Source organism: Herpailurus yagouaroundi, unplaced genomic scaffold (genome assembly GCF_014898765.1).
Source record: "Herpailurus yagouaroundi ecotype Mexico unplaced genomic scaffold, PumYag 191, whole genome shotgun sequence".
In the NCBI taxonomy this organism is placed as follows: domain Eukaryota; kingdom Metazoa; phylum Chordata; class Mammalia; order Carnivora; family Felidae; genus Herpailurus; species Herpailurus yagouaroundi.
Genome location: NW_024412422.1, coordinates 11,071,911 through 11,094,189, shown reverse-complemented (window position 1 = coordinate 11,094,189; position 22,279 = coordinate 11,071,911). Strand labels below are relative to the sequence as shown.

Genomic DNA, 22,279 nt, shown 5'->3' with positions numbered 1-22,279 from the left:
TCCACACCCCAAGAAGGGAGAGATCAGGTCTGTCTTGTGGGCACAGGGTCCTATTGGTGGCGTGAACAGGTTAAGGGGGTAGGCAGCCCCTGGGGCAAGGTTTGTCCTCTGTCTCTTCTCATGGTTGCCTTTCTGCCCCCCCCAGTGAACTGGGCCGTGGAGCAGGCCCACTTTGCCCTGTTCTTCAACCAGGGCCAGTGCTGCTGTGCGGGCTCCCGGACCTTTGTGCAAGAAGATGTTTATGCTGAGTTTGTGGAGCGGAGTGTCGCCCGGGCCAAGTCTCGTGTAGTTGGGAACCCCTTTGACAGCCAGACGGAGCAGGGGCCACAGGTGAGCCCAGCTGCTACAGGTGGGTCAGGGTGTCCAGAGTTAGCATGGAGAAGCAGCAAAGGTCTCAAATTCAGAGGCAGGCAGCCTTGGCTTCAAGTCTCAGTTCTGCCATGTACCAGCTGTGTGTCCCTGGGAAGCCACATACCCTCTCTGAGCCACTGTTTGCTCATCCATAATGACCACCTTTCCTGACTCACAGGCTGGCTTTGAAGTGGAAATCAGTAATAGAAAGCAATATGTAAATTTCTTACACATAATAAGTACCAGAAATGTCTATGTAAAAAGGAATGCATGTTGGGGTGCCTGGGTGGCTCAGTTGATTAGGCATCTTACTGTTGATTTCGGCTCAGGTCATGATCTCACGGGTTCATTAGATCGAGCCCCGCATCGGGCTCAGTGCTGACAGCATGGAGCCTGTTTGGGATTCTTAGTCTCCCTGTGTCTCTGTCCCTCCTCTGCTCTCATTTTCTCTCTCGCAAAAAAAGACCTTGGCCATCCATAAAAATGCATCTACTAAAAGGACACACAGGTATCTGTTAACCATGGTTATCTTTGGGGAGTGGGACAGAGGGCCATGGCATGGGTAGCAGAGGGACTTTATTTCACTTTATACTCTTCTGAGCTATTTGGTTTAAACAAACATGTGTATGTATGTGTGTGTATATATATATATATATATATATTTTTTTTTTTTTAACCAGGAACATGTATTCATTTTAACCAATAAAACTATAGTCAATAATAATTACAACAAAAAAATTATAGTGCCTCTGCCCACCATTTCCTCTCATATCCTGGGCCTTTTTCCAGCATTATCCTTAGACCCAGCCTGTCCCGGGCTCTCTCTCCACAGGGTCATGCACTGGCCTCCCCCAGAAGTGAGGAGTCCACAGGGTCAGGGGTGCTCCTGGCTCCCACAGGTCCCTGCGCCCACTTCTGGGGTCCACGCGTGCCTTTCTGCAGGCCCCATCCCCCTGAAGGTGTGTGCTGCTGGTGTCCACTCACCAGGCTCCAGGGCTGGCCAAGGCAGTCTTTTTTTCCTCCTTTAATTAACAGACAATTTTTTAGAGCCATTTAGGGTTATAGAAACATGAGCAGAAAGTACGGCGTTCTCATACACCTCTTCACTCCCCCAGCCCACGCCCCTGGTTTCCCTGATTCTTGACCTTGACCTCTTGCACTCGTGTGGTACATTTGTTGTAGCTGATGAGCCAATGTGATATATTATTGTTAACTAAAGAACGTAGTTTACCTTTGGGTTCACTCTTGGTGTTGCATTCTGTGGGTGTGGACAAAGGTATAAAGACTGTATCCACCGGCCCAGTATCATACAGAATAGTTCCAATGCCCTAAAATTCCCCTGTGCTCCACCTATTCATGCCTTCTGTACCCGCAACCCTAGGCAACCACCGATCTTTTTACTGTCCCTGTTTTGCCTTTTCCAGAATGTTCTACAGCTGGAATCATACGGTATATAACCTTTACAGATTGGCTTCTTTTACTTAACAGTGTGCATTTAGCTTTCCTCCGTGTCTTTTTGTGACTTGATAGCTTATTCCCTTTTATGGCTGAATAATATACCATTGTATAGATATATCGCATTTTCTTTATCTAGTCATCTGCTGATGGGTACTTGGGTTGTTTCTACTTTTCAGCTATTGTGAATAGTGCTGCTATGAATCCCAACATCTCTTTTTCTCTCTCGTTTTTCTTTGTAGTTTGTGGCTATCTAATTCGTAGGGAGGGTAATACAAACTTGTATAGAAATTTTAATAAGTGTTTAAAGGAAAAAATAAGACTCCTGTGGCCCCCTTCCATGTCCTTTCCCCATAGATAACCGTTACATTTTTGTATCTTTAACAAAAATAGGATTGTATTTATTGTTGATGTATTTATTGTTCCAGTTTTAGTCTACGTGCTGCCAAAGCAAGCACGTGTATTTTTCTTACTATTTTAAATTCTTAGTAACCTCAGAGTTGGAAAATAAACGATGGGTTGGTTTGATATGCATTTCTTTGAGGGCTTAATGAGGCTGGTCGAACCTTTTCTTATGTTTTTTGGCCCTTTGTAGTTCCTCCCTGTGCCTTGCTTATTCCTAAGCTTGGCCCATTGTCCCACTGCCTGTGCACTTAGAAGCCTGAAGTAGGAGAGGTCTGGCCCTAGTGTCTCTGAAATTTGGGTCTTCTTCCCGCCCCTGCAGGTGGACAAAACTCAGTTTCAGAAGGTCCTCGGTTATATCAAATCTGGGAAGGAGGAGGGGGCGAAGCTGCTGTGTGGTGGAGGGGCGGCTGCTGACCGTGGCTACTTCATCCAGCCCACTGTGTTCGGAGATGTGCAAGACGGCATGACCATCGCCAAGGAGGAGGTTAGCATGGGGCCAGCACTCTGGGGAATGTTTTTAGGAGAAATAGACATTTAAGTCTGGTATCTTCATACCATGATCCTTCTGCTGGCTTTGGGCCAAATCCTGGCTCTGTGCCTAAGACAAATTATTTACAACTCCATCTGATCTGGTCACTCTCCTCTTCCACCTCCACCCACTGTTGGGGAGAACTTCCAAATTTCCTTGCATGGCCTCCAGGCCCTTTGTGTTCTGCTCCCTGTGAGCCAGGAGTCAAGGAATGATTTTGCTCAGCCCTTTTATGATCTTCATATAAGCAGGACAGTGGACTAGACCAAAGGGCTGTGACTTCCTCACACGGCAAGATTCCCGATGATCTCCCCCTCGGCACTCATTTTGAGCACAGGGCAGCAGCTCTGTCTCATTCATTCATTCGCTTCACAAGTATTTATTGAATGCCTACTATGTGCCAGGCTCTTTACAGACCCTGGAGATCCAGAGGTATTCCAAGACGTGTTCCCTGCCCTCATGGGGTTCACACGTGCTCCGCTTCCCTCGGATTAAGCCTCTTAGCAGCTTTATGCAGGGAAAGTATTTCCCCTTTCATATATAATTCAAAATAAAATAATATTAAAATGCAAAATCAGGGTAAGAAAGTCCAGCAGAGTTCTGCCTCTTTTTCCATCATGACTACTTTGATGCCTTTTCTGAAATCTCAAATATCAATTTTCCAGAAGGGTTGGGGGGTGCCTCTCCTTTACCAGTTCCACGATGCCCCATCTCACAGCCCTGCTCCAACCATGATGAGCTCTTGGCACTCTTCTCCCACCCGTCTTGACACTCACCAGGCAGTCCTGGAATCAGCCATTTCTTCAAGAAGTCCTGCTTCCTATTAGTGGAAGCACGAGGATGGGCGCTGGGTGTGCTTATGCCTGGAACTCCATTTCCCTCCTCCCTGCTCCCCACCTGCACGCTGGTTGGGCCAGTTTCTGTTCCTGTTGTATCACAGCTTAGCTGTCACTTCTGGGAAGGCTCCCCTGATACCCCTCCTCTGCACTCAGTCAGGCTGGGAGCTCCTGTGGGCTCCCATCACACTGCCAGTTAATGGTTGCCTTCAAACCATCGATTACATCAGGATCGCTTCTAGTCCCCTCCTTCCAGTGTCCTGCCCTGATAGGGCTGACAGTGGCCACACCTGGACAGCAGCAAGCACACCTGGCCCCCATGTCTTGGTTTTTGAATCTCATTCTCCACTAAAGAGAACCGGGATTCCTTGAAGAAATGGTTTATGCCAGGAACAGGTCAGGGAAAGTACAAGATGAACCTGGATGTCTTGAGAGCACAGACACTGTTCTGTTCACAGTTACTTCTTCAGCTTCTGGCGTGTGCCTTGCTGAACAACTGACACAAATTCTCTGAAACTAAATCTACATATAACATGCCAGGAACCCCTGCCTTGCAGGATTGTTTAGAAATAAGATAGGCTATATTAAGCACGTGGTGTATAGAAGGTAACCAATCCCCATTAGCTTTCTTACATTTGTGTTTCACTGAGCTTGGGAACTGTTGTCTCCCTGTGGAACTGTTGGGGTATCTCTGGGGGCTTGAGCAATCATCTGCTCAGCACTGGAAAGCTGCATAGCTGGTTTCCATGTCTGCCCCACCCTTCCACTGTCCACTCTTGTACTACAGATCTTTGGGCCAGTGATGCAGATCCTGAAGTTCAAGACCATAGAGGAAGTCATTGGGAGAGCCAACAATTCCAAGTATGGGCTGGCTGCAGCTGTCTTCACCAAGGACTTGGACAAGGCCAATTATCTGTCCCAAGCCCTCCAGGCTGGCACTGTGTGGTAAGAGCCTCCTAGCAGCCCCTTACAGCCCAGGCAGGGATCCCCAAGCCAGGGTTTTTTGGAATTTAGTGCTCACATCCCAGAATTTGGGATGCTGGGCTCAGTTCCTCCTGGGTCAGGGTGTGGTATAGCAGACAGAGATTTCCCATCCCCTCTCCTCTAGGAGATTAAATTTCCCTCCAGTACATAGGCCCATGCAGCTTTGTTCTTGGGCAAGCAGATGGATGACTGGGGGCTCCTTACTAAGCTGAACAAGAGTAGGAGATCAGAGCTGAGTGTCTGCACCTATGTAATAGTGGTCTTAAGAGCTAAGCACCTACTTCACACCCACTAGGATGGCTGTTATTTTAAAAAAAACAGAACAGTGTTCATGAGGATGTAGAGAAATTTGAACCTTCGCATATTGCTGGTGGGAATGTAAAATGTTGCCGCCATTATGGAGGACAGTCTGGCAGCTCCTCAGTGAGTTAGATGTAGAATTACCATAGGACCCAGCAATTCTACTCCTAGGCATATACCCAAGAGATAGAAAAGCATACATCCACACAAGAAAGTGTATCCGAATGTTCATACTAGATTACTGACAATATCCAAAAGGTGGAAACAACCTAGATGTCCATCAGCTGATGAATGGATATATAAAATGTCTAGCCACACAATGAAGTATCATTGAGGCATAAAAAGGAATAAAGTGCTGATACTACCACCACTGATGAAGTGGTTCATCTATTCTATAAACATAGATGAACCTTGAAAATGTGATACTAAGGGAAAGAAGCCAGACACAAAAGGCCACATGTTGTGTGAATCCATTTATATAAAATGTCCAGAACAGACACATCCATAGAGACAGAAAGTAGATTAGGACTTCCAGGGGCTGGAGAGCAGGGGAATGGGGAATAACTGCTTATTGGGTAAAGGGTTCTTTTTGGGGTGATAGAAGTGTTCTGGAATTAGATAGAGGTGATGGTTACACAACACTGAATCTGCTATAATCCACTGAATTGTGTAAAGTGGTGATTTTAAATTCAATTAAAATTTAATTTTTAAGAACTGCAAAATAGAGCTTAGCATCTAATTAGCAAAAATTACTCATTAAAATGGGAAGCTATCATGTGGTGCTCCCTGTTCCTGACATTCATCTGTGACCACATCACAAGGATGACGACTTATGGCTTTATTTCATGTGGTTTGCTGTTGGCTCCTACACGGCTGGTTATTACTATGGTTCTACCCATCCATTTTCCCTCCATAACACTTTAGGGAAATTCAGGAGGTCTGAGGGGTATGACACATATCTCCCAACAGTTACTTCTGAAATAATGTTTCAAATTATAGGGTCAACTGCTATGATGTGTTTGGGGCCCAGTCACCGTTCGGAGGCTACAAGATGTCCGGGAATGGCCGGGAGCTAGGAGAGTATGGGCTGCAGGCATACACTGAAGTGAAAACGGTGAGTATGGGCGCCCTCTCAGCTCTCCCTCACGCTAGACTCCATCACTACTTGTTACTAGTTTCTGGTTTTAAGCCACAGAAGCCACAGAAGAGGGTGAAGACCCAGTGTTTGCTGTGTCTTGTGAGAAATAGCTTGGGACTCGGCCACCACTACACCTACATAGTCCTTTGCTAGGCTTTGTTATACGTCAAGTTCTGCAAGACTTGAAAGGAAGGAAAGATCCTGTGGTCCAAAGCAGTGGGGAAACACTTCTAATGAGAATCAGGCTGTGAGGCATTAGACGCCAAGGGCCATAAATATTCCCAATATCCTTTGATTTCATAATATCAATGATAGGAATAGAGCCGGAGGAGCTAATCAGAAGTACAAGGAAAGTATTAATCCTTAAATATTCATCACCGCATTAGCTCTCAAAGATGAAAAAGTCAGATGTGACTAAATGCCCAGTAAATTATGGAACACCCAAATCATGGTGTACTAAGTAGCCGGTAAAAATATTTTTATAGGATATCAGACATGGAAAATCATCATCCCTTAAAATGAAAAGGCAGGATACAAAGTAATACGTGCAATATAAGCCCAGTTTAAAGGCTATATATAATTTAAAGGTACTCGCATACCTTTATTTACTATGGAAAAAAAGGCACCCAAGTGAAAATAATTTTCTCTACAGTGGACATTAATTACAGTTTAACCAGGAAACAAACTCACAAGTAATATTTAAAGAAAAGAGAAATGGGCTGAGTAGGGCCTTCCCAGGATTGGGAAAGAGAAGGTTCAGGGCAAGCAAACCAGCCAGGGGGAGCAGAGTGAGAAGGGCAGACAGCGGTCTCAGTACTCAGTTTAGTAAGCCACAACTTGTGTTCTCAAAGCTCACTGGAATAAAATCAACACGTTTCCTTGTTTATTTAAAATTGTCCCATATACACAAGAGGTGAGACCCAGGTTTGAACCTACAGACGTCGGTCTATAACCGTTCCTCAAAATGATGATGGGATTATTTAGGTGTGGTGTAGGGGGTGCCAGGACTGAGACCCGGGAGCTGCAGTATCTAAGGACCGACTGGAGGTTGGGGGGAGAGCCCAAGAAGAGGCTTGAGTTGAGGTGGTTCATGCTGGAATCCAAGTGTAAGCCGCTGACACAGGAGGCCCAGGGCGCTGGGGCGTTGGAGAAAATGGGAAGTAGCAGGACTTGATGGCTGGAGGGTTAGCGGCTGCAGGTGAAGGCGGCAAAGCTGGTTCAGCCAGTGCCGGGCCCTAGGCTTTGTGCTCACGATAAAGATCCCTGTACTTTGAGCTTTGGGAACTCAAGTGATGCTCCTAACAAGATTAGGCTCAAAAACGTTCCAGAAGTCTGAGGTTGCCTGGGGGACTGCCAAGAAAGTGTCTTCTTTTGAACTCGTATTTACTGAGTGATTACTTGGTGCCAGAATCTGCTAGACTTCCTGATGCACATTATCTCATTCAGTGCTCACAACAACCCCATGAAAGAGAACCGTTATCCCATCTTACAGATTAGGAAGCAGGGCACACAGAGGTGAAGTACTTGCCCAGGAGGGGATAAAGCTGGGATTTGACCCCAAATCCATCTGAATCTGGAATCTTTCCACTTGACACATTGAGGCACCTGCGAGCTTTAGCACGTTATATTTTTCCTTACTTTGATTCTTTTTGAGGAAAACATGGATCTAGATCAAGGTCTCTCAACCCCAGCACTACGGACGTTTGGGGTCGGGTCATTGTTTGTTTTGGGGCATCCTGTGCAGGGTAGGATGTTCATTGAGCATTCCTGACTTCCACCTACTAGATGCCACAGCAGCTCCACCCTCTTCTGCCCCACGACAATCAAAAATGAGTGGGTGAAGGGGAGGCAGGGAGTGATGTCACACAGAACATAGCCCTGGCTGTGTTCCCGGGACTGGCCAGTGGCCATCAAGATGTCAGAGTGAAGAAAGCCCTTGTGCTCGTCCTTGGCCACACCCTGCTGAGAGCGCCTATAGATCAGAGGGAAGCATGAAGATTTAACAGCTGCTCTGTACCCCTCTTACAGGTCACGATCAAAGTGCCTCAGAAGAACTCCTGAAGAACTGTGCCAACTTCCCCACTCATCCAGCAGTGGAGAGATCAAGGACATCGGCAGCAAAACCAAGGAAATGACCTTGCACGCTAAAAGTCTCAAAAAAGAAATTCTCCCACAAAATCTCTTGACCAAGAAAGTACCACAATTTGAATTGATAAATGGGGTGGGTGTGAGGGAAAGAGTATGTGGGAAGCCCTTTAAACTGCAACAATACTGCTAGCTTTCAGGCTGATTTTTCCAAACTAGATTCGAGTGTCTCATCCTGTCCATCTGATACACTTCTGTAACTCGCCTTAAATGGGGGCACAAAAAGCCATTGTTGACACTTGTACTAACAAGTCAGAGCAACAGCTAGCATCTTGCTTTGTATTCTGGCCTCAAATTCATTAAAAACAATGCTGCTGTTCACTTTTCGGTTAGTTCTGTGTCCATCTCAGTAACCTAAGGAAATACTACCACATAGGGATGTTGTCCCCTCCTTGTGTGTGTCACACCATATACGACTACCGCCCTTCCCTGACTGTGGGTAAATAGCTTTTGTTTCCATCCTGTCAGCCTGTGGCAGGCCCTGTGCTAGGCACCAGGGAAGTCACCTAAACAGGACTCCCAGCCCCTGCCCTCAGCGAGGGGACAGTAAACCTGGAAAGAGACACTTGACATCCAGGATTAGTTCTCTGTATTTTAAGTTAAAAAACTTGGTCACATTAAATGAGACAGATTCATGCTGACAAATTTCATGAGATTAATTTGGAAATGAGATGTCTATTTATTCATCTTAGGTGAAGTCTGGATTTCTGGTAACCAGACCCTGTGGATCTCCTGTCCAGAACACTGCCTTGCTTTATTCACGGGACCTGGCAAATTAGTAATTAGTAAATTAGGAATCTGAATATTTCCTGATGCACAATGGAGTGGGAGCAAAAAGCTGAATGAGTTGTAGTAGTTTGTGAAGTTTGTGATCATGTTTGGGGTCACAGATTACTTTAACAATTTGAAGAAAATCTGATTATCTCCTAAGGAAAAGACACCTTCTATATAATTTTTGCAGACCGTGTCAGGAATGGTGGAGCACACTGACTGACCCCTCTCTTATTTCACTCAGGCTAAGCCACATCTTAGGAAACGATCCCTATTCACTAAAGACTCAGTTGACTTATCTGAAGAGTGCTTCATAATTTTTATCATATATGCATATACCTGTATCATGTATGTTTTTCTTTAAACTGACTTTTATTTAGATAAAAACATTTAAACACCTTATTTCCAAAAAAAAAAAAACCACCTTATTTCCATACATAAAAAAAAGCTGCTTTTAACTGCTGTGATTCAAAGGCATTATAAAAAAAGATGAAAGCAAAACAATGTCCCTAAATCGAAAAACTGCTGTGATTCAAAGGCATTATAAAAAAGATGAAAGCAAAACAACATCCCTAAATTGAAAATAAGAAAATACAAGTAAACTTACACACACACACACACACACACACACACACACACACACACACACATATCTAATTCCACAACTGTCCATACCTGAAATAAGTGTGCCATGAGGAGAAGACTTAAGATTTTATGACCGTCAGCAGTAACACTCCACTTCTTGTTGCTTCAAGATGACGTGGGGTTCACTGTCAATAAAATGATTCTGCATTTTAGCTTTGATGCTAACCAGCAACAACGGTGTCATGACACAGGAACCTGGAGGTGAAGGGCAAAGCTCGGACCCCTCCCCGTTCTCCCATCCTGCTCTTCGGCCTCCCAGGCTGAGGACTGCGTGCGGTGCGTCGGGATAGGCTGGTCAGCGGAAGCATCTGTCCCTGCCCTCACAGCACGTGTGCTCCATCTACCCCGGGACGGTGGCATTAAACATAGGGACATGGTAGGAAGAGGGTGTTCTCAGAGTGTGAACAGGGGGGTGGTTGGCCTACGCTGGGCCTGGTGGAGGAAAAGGTCCAGCCCCTTCACACTACACGTTTGTCCGTTATAAACATTTATCACGGACTGCTAACTGCTGCTGGTGACGCGCACAGCACGGTGTGTGAGACACACTTCTACTTCCACGGGATCTGGTGACGAAAGACTCTGAAGCTATGATGAGAATACAGTACAGGTACCGGTGCAACCACTGTGATAAGGTAATGACTCGAGGAAGGACAGGAAGGGCCCCTGCTGACTGCAGGCAATGGAGAACGCTGCCTAGAGGCTGCTCACACTGTATTTTTATGTGTTTTCCAGGCTTCTTGCCAGAGATCCAGTCCCTGAAGGGTTGAGCCTGGGTTATTTCCCTGTCATTTACGTGCCTTCTTGAAGTGGGAGTACCACTCCCTTCTGATCAATATTTACCCTAAGCTATAATAAAGGCATGTGAAAGTCTGATTTTCAAAGGTGAAAACATGACTCCTGAACAAATATAAAATGAACACAGGTCAGAACTTTACTCATTAATTAGTGAGGGAACCAGTAAGATGAAGGAGGTTCAAAACTCACATTGAACTGGCTGTTGGTGGGCCTTTTAGTAAACGGGTATGAGAGCAAGGTTGCTGGGTTAGATACAAAACTGGGTCATGTTTTCCAGAGGAAGAAAGAAGTAAACATGAGCATTTTGTTTTGACCAGCTAGAAATCGTCCGCATAAATCTACAGGCTGCTTCATAGAGTGTGAGTTCTCAATTATTAAAGAGCAAGTTCAAAGAGTGCTATAATCTCCTAGGGCAGAGGTAGCAAGCTTTTTTCTGTAAGAGGACCAGATAAACATATGCTAGACCTTGAAGGCTAGGAGACCTATCTCTGTCACATATTCTTTTGTTGTTGGCGGTGTATTTCTGTTCTTCACAAGCCTTTAAAAATGGAAAAAAAACAAAAACAAAAACAAAACCATTGTTACCTTGAGGGCAGGGGCCCATAAGGTCTGGATTTGGCCCCTGGCCATAGTTTGCTGACCTTTGTCCTAGAGAACAGAAGATCATCGGGTGGGGCTGTTAAACCTGGTTTTGGCAGGATGTTGAAAGGATATATTGATCTTCCTGCCAAATTTGCAAGTTTTGGATAATTTACAAACATGTAATCATTAAAACAAAGTTTGCCCGTGTGCCAACTGAAATCATCCCCGTAACACCACTGCTGGGCAAAGCTCGTTTCGGGAAACAGGATTCCTGTTCCCACCAGCTCCAAGGCTGTCCCTCCAGAAATTCAGATTGAACAAATTACTAACCTTTGGTTCACTGCTTCTTAGGTATAACTAAAATAAGGTTTGAGAACTGCCTAAGCCAAGCTGGGCGGGTGCATGAGGAGCCTTGAGATTGCCATCCGCCTAACAGCAACACTTTCACAAAGTATGCTGGCTGGTGTGGGAAACAAAGGCAGAAGGAAATGGCTTAAAATTAAATTTCATTATAACCTGCAGCCCATTGACAAATACTTGAGGCAGGCAGAGCAAAAGGTTTTTCCAGGAACTCCCTACTGTCTTACTGCTAATGCTTTGCTAGAGGGAAAAACAGCCTTAGCTTGCCAATAGCTAGGCCTCCAGGATCCTGGGAGTCTAATTTAGCATATGAAAATCTCATTGGAAACTTCCCCTGGACTTTACCTCCCCCAACTCCATAGTATATAACCAGTCTCTCCTCACGGTCCTGGGGCAGCTCTTCCTGCCCACGGGTCCTGTTCCCGTGCTTTAATAAAATCACCTTTTTGCACCAAAGATGTCTCAAGAATTCTTTCTTGGCCATCGGCTCCGGACCCCACGAACCCCCCATCATCCTAAAATGTCATCACTGGCCATTTGTTAAAATCTTTTAAAGTTTACTTTTTTCCATTCATCCCTTCCTTGTTTTAGTAAGTCATTAGGAGCACGTTTCCTAGGCCAGGTAGTGTGCGAGGCAACCGCTTCTGCAGTGAGCAAGCTGGGCACGTTACCGGCCCCCAGTGCTTCCAGTCCAGTGATAATGAAATAAGTGAGTACAATAAAGTGAAGTGTCACAATAGGATGACAGACATCCCCAGATCATGGGATTATACTGTTGGGGGCTTGCATCGCTCTCCACAGACTAAACACACTTCGAATGTTCGTTTTTACAGGTTAGAAGAAACAATGATTAGGAACTGTGGAAGCAAAGCTAAGGTTTATTTAGCTACTTTGGTGTCTCTTTCACTGAGTTACAAGGTTCTGACTCTTCTGAAACTCCTTGATTTGTTCCTAGTCCACATGTGGGTTAGGCAAAAATAGTTAAAACAAGAATAAAAGTTAATTTTTCCCTCGGGTAAGAAAAAGTCCAGAGGTAGGCAGTGAAGGGCTGGTAAAATGAACCCACAAAGTCTTTAAGGGACCTGGGCTCTTACTATTGTAATGTTCCATCATCCCTATGGTATGGTATGGTATGGTATGGTATGGCCCTCATCCTCAAGGATGAGGATGTGGCTGCTTACATTCCAGCCATCACATCAACATTCCAGGTAGCAGGATGGTTAAAAGGATAAAGAAAGGTGGTACCCTACTCCCTATAAGGAGACATCCCAGGGGTTGCACACAATACTTCCATGTATATCTCTTTGGACAAAATTTAGACACATGGCCACATCTAGCAGCAAAGAAGGATGAGGCACATTGTCTTTTAACTGGGTATTGGTGTGCCTAGCTAAAACTGAAGTTTTTAATTCTAAAGAAAAGGAAAATGGATTTGGGGCAAATAGCAATCCCTACCATGATGTGAAACATGACCCTGTGATTTGACAGTCACCAAGACAATGCCTTCTTTTCAATATTCTCTAAGCTAAAGGAAATTCCTCTTTACTCAAGATTTAGAGTGATGCCTTTCCTGTGCCTAACCTTGGACCAGCCTACTCCAAATCTCATGATGTAGCGTGAGATTACTTCTGGGAAGGTTTTCTATACAGTGTACCGGTTAACAATATTTTAGTTACAAGTGTCAGGAAACCAAATTCCAACCAGTGTGGAAAAAGATGGCTCCCATATTCCAAAATGCCGGGATCATGGTTTTGCCATGGCTTGATACAGAAGTTTGAAAAGTTTTCATCTCTTGGCTCTACCTCTGCCACATGGGCTTTATTTTCAGCCCATTCCTGTTTTAGTTCTGGTGAGTCTGGATCCTTAGAAGAGCCAAGTGCCCTCAAGAACTCTAGCCAGGCTCAAACCCACTGGCTAGGAGAAAGCCCCCTTTTGAAGGCCTCCTGCAAGGACCCTGAGGTTCATGCTGATCGGTTCCATTGATGTGACACCCCACACCTCCCCTGACCAATCACAGTGGCCAGAGGGGTGAAACGTGGTGATTCACTTAGACCTGAGTCATAATGGTCCACCCTTGTAGCCAGGAGTGGAACCTATCTAGTCCACCTGGGCTAAGAATGAGAGAGGAGTAGATCCCCAAAAGAAAACTGGGGAAGTCTCTTCCACAGACTGGAAAGTTCTCTTGGAGTTATCATCAGTCTTTTAGTACTTCAAACAATGTTGCCAAGAACGGTTTGAAGAATGAATTGAAAAAAAAAGAGAGAGAAATACAAAGTTTCTTGCCCCTGGAGTCCTGTGAATCAAACTCACTGCAATTTTAAGAGAATCCTCTCTTTAAACCAATGAAAAACAAGGAAATGCTAGCTATGAAGACATGTCTATAATGTTGATGCTGACATCCTAGACACTTAATTATCTCCTTGTGTTTTTACTGACAGGAACCAATTAGAACCATAAGTAGATGTCTGAACAAAAAACAAAGTTCTCAGGTTAGAAACAACCTGATCTCTTTGGGTATTTGGATATGGATCAGTCACAGGAGTATTGGGTATAAAGCTGCTGCTCCTGCCTTTAGTCTTGCCAAGTGCCCAAGAGGAAATGCTCCACCTCTGGGTGAATAAAGTACATAAACTTGAACTTTTCGCATAGCCTGGAGAACTGGGCTGATGAGGTGTTTTTTTTTTTTTTTTAAAGTACAGGCGCCACCTGGTGGGTAATAAGTACAACTACACTGCCATCCTCTCCAAGAGCTGACAGACCTACCTGCCAAGGTCCTTCAAAGAAGGTGTTACAACTGTACACGGCCTACATCTGGCAGGCAATGCAATGAGGGAATCAAGAGGCCAGGGTCACGTACTCCAAATAATTGAAAACACACACTCCAGCAAAAACTTATACATTAATGTTGACAAAGGTACTATTCATAGCAGCCAAAAGGTGGAAATGATGTAAATGTCCATCAACAGATAAAAGGATAAACAAAATGTGGTCTATACACGTAATGGAATGTATTCAATCATGAAAATAAACAAAGCACCGACACATGCTGCAATGTGGATGAACCTCAAAAACATGATGCTGACAGAAAGAAGCCAGACACTGAAGGCCACACAGTGGAAGATTCCATATACATGACATGCCCAGAATGGGCAAGTCCATAGAGAAAGAAAGTAGACTAGTGGACGCCAAGGGCTGGGAATTGGGGAGTGACTACTTAATGGGTATGGGGCTTCCTTTTGGGGTGATAAAGATGGGAACTGGACAGTGATGATTGATGGCTGCACATCACTGTGAGCGTAAGAAACGCCACAGAATTGTTTACTTTAAAATGGCCCGCTTTATGCTATGTGACTTTCACTTCAATTAAGGAAATAAAGCAGCCTAAATAAACAAATACATAAAGCAGCCAGAGTGTCAGAGCTGTTTGGGGTAACTCAGGCAAGCCACATACCCTCTGGGCCTCCACTTCTCATAACCCTGGTGGTTCCTTCCAGCCCTCGGGCAGCAATTCTGTGAGGGGTAAAAGGGAACTGATATTTACTTATTCACATTGATTTTATTATCCTTTTTTGAAAAGGAAATACACATGGTAAAAAAAAAAATCAGTGAGGAGCTCCTGGGTGGCTCAGTCAATTAAGCGTCTGACCCTTGATTTCAGCTCAGGTCTTGATCTCAGGGTTGTGAGTTCAAGCCCCTTGTTGGCTCCACGCTGGGTGTGGCACCTACTTAAAAAACCAATCAATCAATCAATCAATCAATCAGTGAAATATAAATCTGGCTCCCAATATTGTGGTCCCAAGAAGAAATATTTAAGTGCCAGGTGATGCTGATGCTGTTGGTCTGGGGGTCACACTTAATAAGAGAGGGACCAGAACTTCCTTCAGAAAGATTTGTGTTTGTTTGCTTTTTATTTTGAAGTTGTTTCAAATTTACAAAAGCTTTAGGAATAGTACAACAAGGGGCGCCTGGTTGGCTTAGTAAGTTGAGCGTCCGACTTCAGCTCAGGTCATGATCTCACGGTTCGTGGGTTCAAGCCCCGCATATGGCTCTGTGCTGACAGCTCAGAGCCTGGAGCTTGCTTTGGTTTCTGTGTCTCCTTCTCTCTCTGCCCCTCCCCAACTCACGCACTGTCTCACTCTGTCTCTCAAAAACAAATGTAAAAAATAATAAATGTAAAAAAAATTGTTTTAATAAAAAGTTTTATTTTTTAATTATTTTTTTAATATATGAAATTTATTGTCAAATTGGTTTCCATACAACACCCAGTGCTTATCCCAAAAGGTGCCCTCCTCAATACCCATCACCCACCCTCCCCTCCCTCCTACCCCCCATCAACCCTCAGTTTGTTCTCAGTTTTTAACAGTCTCTTATGCTTTGGCTCTCTCCCACTCTAACCTCTTTTTTTTTTTTCTTTTTTCCTTCCCCTCCCCCATGGGTTTCTGTTAAGTTTCTCAGGATCCACATAAGAGTGAAACCATATGGTATCTGTCTTTCTCTGTATGGCTTATTTCACTTAGCATCACACTCTCCAGTTCCATCCACGTTGCTACAAAAGGCCATATTTCATTTTTTCTCATTGCCACGTAGTATTCCATAGTGTATATAAACCACAATTTCTTTATCCATTCATCAGTTGATGGACATTTAGGCTCTTTCCATAATTTGGCTATTGTTGAGAGTGCTGCTATGAACATTGGGGTACAAGTGCCCCTATGCATCAGTACTCCTGTGTCCCTTGGATATATTCCTAGCAGTGCTATTGCTGGGTCATAGGGTAGGTCTATTTTTAATTTTCTGAGGAACCTCCACACTGCTTTCCAGAGCGGCTGCACCAATTTGCATTCCCACCAACAGTGCAAGAGGGTTCCCGTTTCTCCACATCCTCTCCAGCATCTATAGTCTCCTGATTTGTTCATTTTGGCCACTCTGACTGGCGTGAGGTGATACCTGAGTGTGGTTTTGATTTGTATTTCCCTGATAAGGAGCGACGCTGAACATCTTTTCATGTGCCTGTTGGCCATCCGGATGTCTTCTTTAGAGAAGTGTCTATTCATGTTTTCTGCCCATTTCTTCACTGGGTTATTTGCTTTTCGGGTGTGGAGTTTGGTGAGCTCTTTATAGATTTTGGATACTAGCCCTTTGTCCAATATGTCATTTGCAAATATCTTTTCCCATTCCGTTGGTTGCCTTTTAGTTTTGTTGGTTGTTTCCTTTGCTGTGCAGAAGCTTTTTATCTTCATAAGGTCCCAGTAATTCACTTTTGCTTTTAATTCCCTTGCCTTTGGGGATGTGTCGAGTAAGAGATTGCTACGGCTGAGGTCAGAGAGGTCTTTTCCTGCTTTCTCCTCTAGGGTTTTGATGGTTTCCTGTCTCACATTCAGGTCCTTTATGCATTTTGAGTTTATTTTTGTGAATGGTGTGAGAAAGTGGTCTAGTTTCAACCTTCTGCATGTTGCTGTCCAGTTCTCCCAGCACCATTTGTTAAAGAGACTGTCTTTTTTCCATTGGATGTTCTTTCCTGCTTTGTCAAAGATGAGTTGGCCATACGTTTGTGGGTCTAGTTCTGGGGTTTCTATTCTATTCCATTGATCTATGTGTCTGTTTTTGTGCCAAATAAAAAGTTTAAAAAATAGTACAAGCTCTCATATACTTAAAAAAAATTTTTTTAATGTTTACTTATTTTTGAGAGAGAGACAGAGTGTGAGCAGGGAAGGGCAGAGTGAGAGAGAGAGACACAGGATCCAAAGTAGGTTCCAGGCCCTGAGCTGTCAGCATAGAGCGTGATGTGGGGCTCAAACTCAAAAACCACGAGTTCATGACCTCAGCCAAAGCAGACATTTAACCGACTGAGCCAGCCAGGCATGCGCCCCAGCTCCCATATACTTTTTACCCAGATTCAACCACATTTAGCATTTTCCCCATTTGGCTGTCACTCCTCCCCCCACTTCTCACCTCCTATATAGATTTCCTTTGTGACTGGACCTTCTATGAGTAGGTTGCAGGCAGCACGCCCATTTGTCTCTTACTACTTTATTGCATTTGAATTTTTACCTTGCATATGGTCTTCCATAACCACGGTTCAGTTATGTACTATTTGGGAAATTTAATTGGATACACATTGATACAATGCTTGTGGGAGCTTTTGACAACACCGGCAACATCTGAGGGACAGGATTATCCTGGGGGAGGCGGGTGACATTTCCTGGACCTACTCTGCCTAATTGGAGACTCTCACACACTAGCTATGGAACAAGAGGGCCCTCACCCAACCATGATGGCCCCCTGATCTCAGACTTCCAGTCTCCAGAACCGAGAGAAATATATTTCCACTGTTTGTAAGCCACTTCGTCTGTGGCATTTTATTATTTTATTACAGCAGCCAGAACAGACCAAGACAGGACCAGACCTTTACTCATTTCTGATTCCTACTGACTCCTCTCTTCAGTGTCATTGCTAGGGGTGGGGGTAAGCATAGCAGTTCTGTTTATTACCTAGTGATGATGATGATGATGATGATGATGACAAAAACGGAAAGCTTAACAGTTCATATACCTATAAGGGTCATATACCTCTACATTTGAGGCAATCCCTGTCTCATTTCTCAGCTGGAAAGTGGGAATCACGGCTGTCGAGGGAGATGCTACAATTCTTTAGGAAGTGTGCCTTACCGGAATCCCATTTAGAATTCCATTTGGGCTTCATACCAACTGAAGTTGCTGTTTAATGAGTGTAGTTTCCATTTTGCAAGATGAAAAAGTTGTGGAGATGGACTCTACGGCAATGCAAATATACTTAAACGTACTAAGCTACACACTTAGAAATGGTTAAGATGGTAAATTTTATGTTAGACATTTTTTTACCACAGTAAGAAAAGGTTTTTTTTTTTATTTTTTTTTAATGTTTATTTATTCTTGAGAGAGAGACAGAGTTTGAGGTGGGGGAGGGACAGAGAGAGAAGGAGGCACAGAATCCAAAGCAGGCTCCGGGCTCTGAGCTGTCAGCACAGAGCCCGATGCAGGGCTCGAACCCACAAACCATGAGATCATGACCTGAGCTGAGGTCAGACGCTCAACCGACTGAGCCACCCAGGCGCCCCAGAAAATAGTTTTTTAAAAAGGCCACCAAGTGAGACATTTGAAAAGCTGTCCTAGGAGAGAGATGATGTTTCTGTGGCTCCCAAAGGAGAGCACAATGCCATCAGCAAACAGAGAAGGAGGCCAGTGGGAGTCCTCTCACAATGGGCAGGAAGGACTGCACGAGGGACAGTTCAGGCTGGGTTAGGGGAAGTGTCCCAGCAAGGCCTGAGGAGCCCCAGCAGGGATGCTGTGGAAATGCAGGGCAGGACTGCAGGCAGAGGGTTGGCCTTGATTGCTAGGGTCCCTTCCAACTCTGAGAGGCTGAAGGATTTCAGCTGAGTCAAGTTCAGCAAATGCTAGAATTTTCCATTCACAGACTGTAAAATTTTATTATGATGTATTTGAAGTTTAGGTAAACACACACACACACACAAACCAGTGTGTGCTTTCACACTTGTAGGAGAATATAACTTGGTACGACTTTGTTGATAGAAATCCACTGCTAAAATGTATCAAGAATATAACTGGACAAGTGTGAAAAACATGATATTACTATTTGTAACAGCAGAAAACATCAAACTTAAATGTCCATTAAAAAAAATAGTGTCTTGGGGGCATCTGGGTGGCTTAGTCGGTTAAGTCTCCATATTTGGCACAGGTCATGATCTCGCTGCCCAGTCTGAGCCCTGCATCCAGCTCTGCGCTGACAGCTCAGATCCTAGAGCCTCCTTCGGATTCTGTGTCTCCATCTCTCTCTGCCCCTCCCTAGCTTGTGTTCTCTCTCTCTCTCTCTCTCTCAAAAATAAGTAAACATTAAAAAAAAATGATTCCAAAACCAGGCAAACACCCCACTAAACTACAGACCAATTTCCCTGATGAACATGGATGCAAAAATCCTCAACAAGATAATAGCCAACCAGATCCAGCAAAAGAATTAAAAGAATTATTCACCATGACCAAATGGGATTTATACCTGGGATGCAGAGCTGGTTCAATATCTGCAAAACAGTGTGATTCATCACATCAATAAAAGAAAGGACAAGGGCCACATGATCCTCTCAATAGATGCAGAGAAAGCATTTGACAAAATACAGCATCCTTTCTTGATAAAAACCCTCAAGAAATTAGGGATAGAAAGATATATCTTAAGACCATAAAAGCTATATATGAAAGACCCACCGCTAATATCATCCTCAATGGGGAAAAACAGAGCTTTCCCCCTAAGGACAGGAACATGACAGGGATTTCCACTCTCACCACTGTTATTCAACACAGTACTGGAAGTCCTAGCCTCAGCAATCAGACACAAAAAGGAATAAAAGGCAGCCAAATCTGCCAGGAGGAAGTCAAACTTACACTCTTCTCAGGTGACTCTATATGGAAATACTCTATATGGAAAACCCAAGAGTCCACCAAAAAACTGCTAGAACTGGTCCATGAATTCACCAAAGTCGTGGGATATAAAATCAATGTACAGAAGTCGGTTGCATCTCTATACACCAATAATGAAGCACCAGAAAGAGAAATTAAGGAATCGATCCCACTCATAATTGCACCAAAACCCATAAAATACCTAGGAATAAACCTAACCAAAGAGTTGAAAATTTTATACATTGAAAACTATAGAAAGCTTATGAAAGAAATTGAAGAAGACACCACAAAAAGGAAATAGATTCCATGCTCCTGGATAGGAAGAACAAATATTGTTAAAATGTCAATACTGCCCAAAGCAATCTACATATTCAATGCAATCCCTATCAAAATAATACCAGCATTCTTCACAGAGCTATAATAAACAATCCTAAAATTTGTATGGAACCAGAAAAGAACCGAATAGCTAAACAATCCTGGAAAAGAAAACCAAAGCTAGAGGCATCACAATCCCGGACTTTAAGATGTATTACAAAGCGAAAATCATCAAGACAGTATGGTACTGGCGCAAAAACAGACATATAGATCAATGAAACAGAATAGAGAACCCAGAAATGGACCCATAAATGTATGGCCAGCTAATCTTTGACAAAGCAGGAAAGAATATCCAATGGAATAAAGACAGTCTCTTCAGCAAATGGTGCTGGGAAAACTGGACAGCGACATGCAGAAGAACGAACCTGGACCACTTTCTTACACCATACACAAAAATAAACTCAAAATGGATGAAAGACCTCAATGTAAGACAGGAAGCCATCAAAATCCTAGAAGAGAAAGCAGGCAAAAAGCTCTTTGACCTCAGCCGCAGCAACTTCTTATTCAACACGTCTCCAGAGGCAAGGGAAACAAAAGCAAAATGAATTATTGGGACCTCAGCAAGATAAAATGCTTCTGCACAGCAAAGGAAACAAAGAGCAAAACTAAAAGGCAACCGACGGAATGGGAAAAGATATTTGCAAACGACATATCAGATAAAGGGTTAGCATCCAAAATCTATAAAGAACTTATACCAAACTCAACACCGAAAAAACAAATAGTCCAGTGAAGAAATGGACAGAAAACATGAATAGAACTTTTCCAAAGAAGACATCCAGCTGGCTAAGAGACACATGAAAAAATGCTCCACATCACTCATCAGGGAAATACAAATCAAAACCACAATGAGATACCACCCCACACCTGTCAGAATGGCTAAAATGAACAACCCAGGCAACAACAGATGTTGGTGAGGATGTGGAGAAAGAGAATCTCTTTTGCACTGCTGGTGAGAATGCAAACTGGTGCAGCCACTCTGGAAAACAATATGGAGTTTCCTCAAAAAGTTAAAAATAGAACTACCCTATGACCCAGCAATTGCACTACTAGGTATTTATCCAAGGGATACAGGTGTGTTGTTTTGAAGACACACATGCTTCCCAATGTTTATAGCAGCACTGTCGACAAGAGCCAAAGTGTGGAAAGAGCCCCAATGTCCATCGATGGATGGATGCACAAAGAAGATGTGGCATACACCCCCCCACACACACACACTGGAATATTACTCGGCAATCAAAAGGAATGAAATCTTGCCATTTGCAACAACATGGATAGAACTAGATGGTATTATGCTAAGCGAAATTGGTCAGAGAGAGACAAATATATGACTTCACTCACATGTGGAATTTAAGATACAAAACAGATGAACGTAAGGGAAGGGAAGCAAAAATAATATAAAATCAGGGAGGGGGACAAAACATAAGAGACTCTTAAATATAAAAAAACAACTGAGCGTTGCTGGAGGGGTTGTGGGTTGGGGAATGGGTTGCTAAGGGGCACTAAGGAAGACACTTGCTGGGATAAGCACTGGGTGTTATACACAGGGGATGAATCACTGGAATCTACTCCTGAAATCATTATTGCAGTATATGCTAACTAACTTGGATGTAAATTTAAAAAAATTAATAAACAAAACAAAACAGTGACTGAGCCTGGGTGGCTCAGTCAGTTGAATCTCCAACTCTTGATTTCGGCTCAAGTCATGATCCCTGGATCGTGGGATTGAGCCCGCATTTGGACTTCCTCCTGAGTGTGGAGCCTGCTTACAAGTCAGTCAGTCTCTCTCTCTCTCTCTCTCTCTCTCTCTCTCTCTCTCTCTCTCTCTCCCCCTTTGCCCTTCTCCCCCACTCATGCTCTCTCTAAAAAAACAAACTAACAAACAAACAAAAACAAAAACACCAGTGACCACTTGGTGGCATTCTGAGACACCAGTCTAAGCAAAAGGGAGATGTTTGGGGAAGGATATGGGACAGGAAGTGTAGTGAGACAGGAATACTGCTCCTTTCTGCTTCTCTCCACAGTCGTCTCCTCTCTCTGCAGGCTGGCTTTCCCCACTTTAATATTCAGACAGACAATGTCTGAGACAGACAATGACTGCCTCAGACTGGACAACATAACCCATGACTGGCTTAATGTTCCAGTCTCAATTCCCAGGAGCCTC

At 43.9% G+C, this 22,279-nt stretch overlaps 1 protein-coding gene across 1 annotated transcript in view; it reads left to right on the top strand.

The window, feature by feature from the left end:
- Nucleotides 1–8,464, top strand: part of ALDH2 (aldehyde dehydrogenase 2 family member) — a 28,391-nt gene extending 19,927 nt beyond the window's left edge. The window contains exons 9-13 of the mRNA XM_040443848.1: nt 146–330; nt 2,531–2,695; nt 4,364–4,521; nt 5,860–5,974; nt 8,027–8,464. Of these exons, the coding sequence (XP_040299782.1) occupies nt 146–330; nt 2,531–2,695; nt 4,364–4,521; nt 5,860–5,974; nt 8,027–8,059 (656 nt within the window). The 3' untranslated portion in view covers nt 8,060–8,464. The remainder of the gene's footprint in view (nt 1–145; nt 331–2,530; nt 2,696–4,363; nt 4,522–5,859; nt 5,975–8,026) is intronic.
- Nucleotides 8,465–22,279: the final 13,815 nt, after the last annotated feature.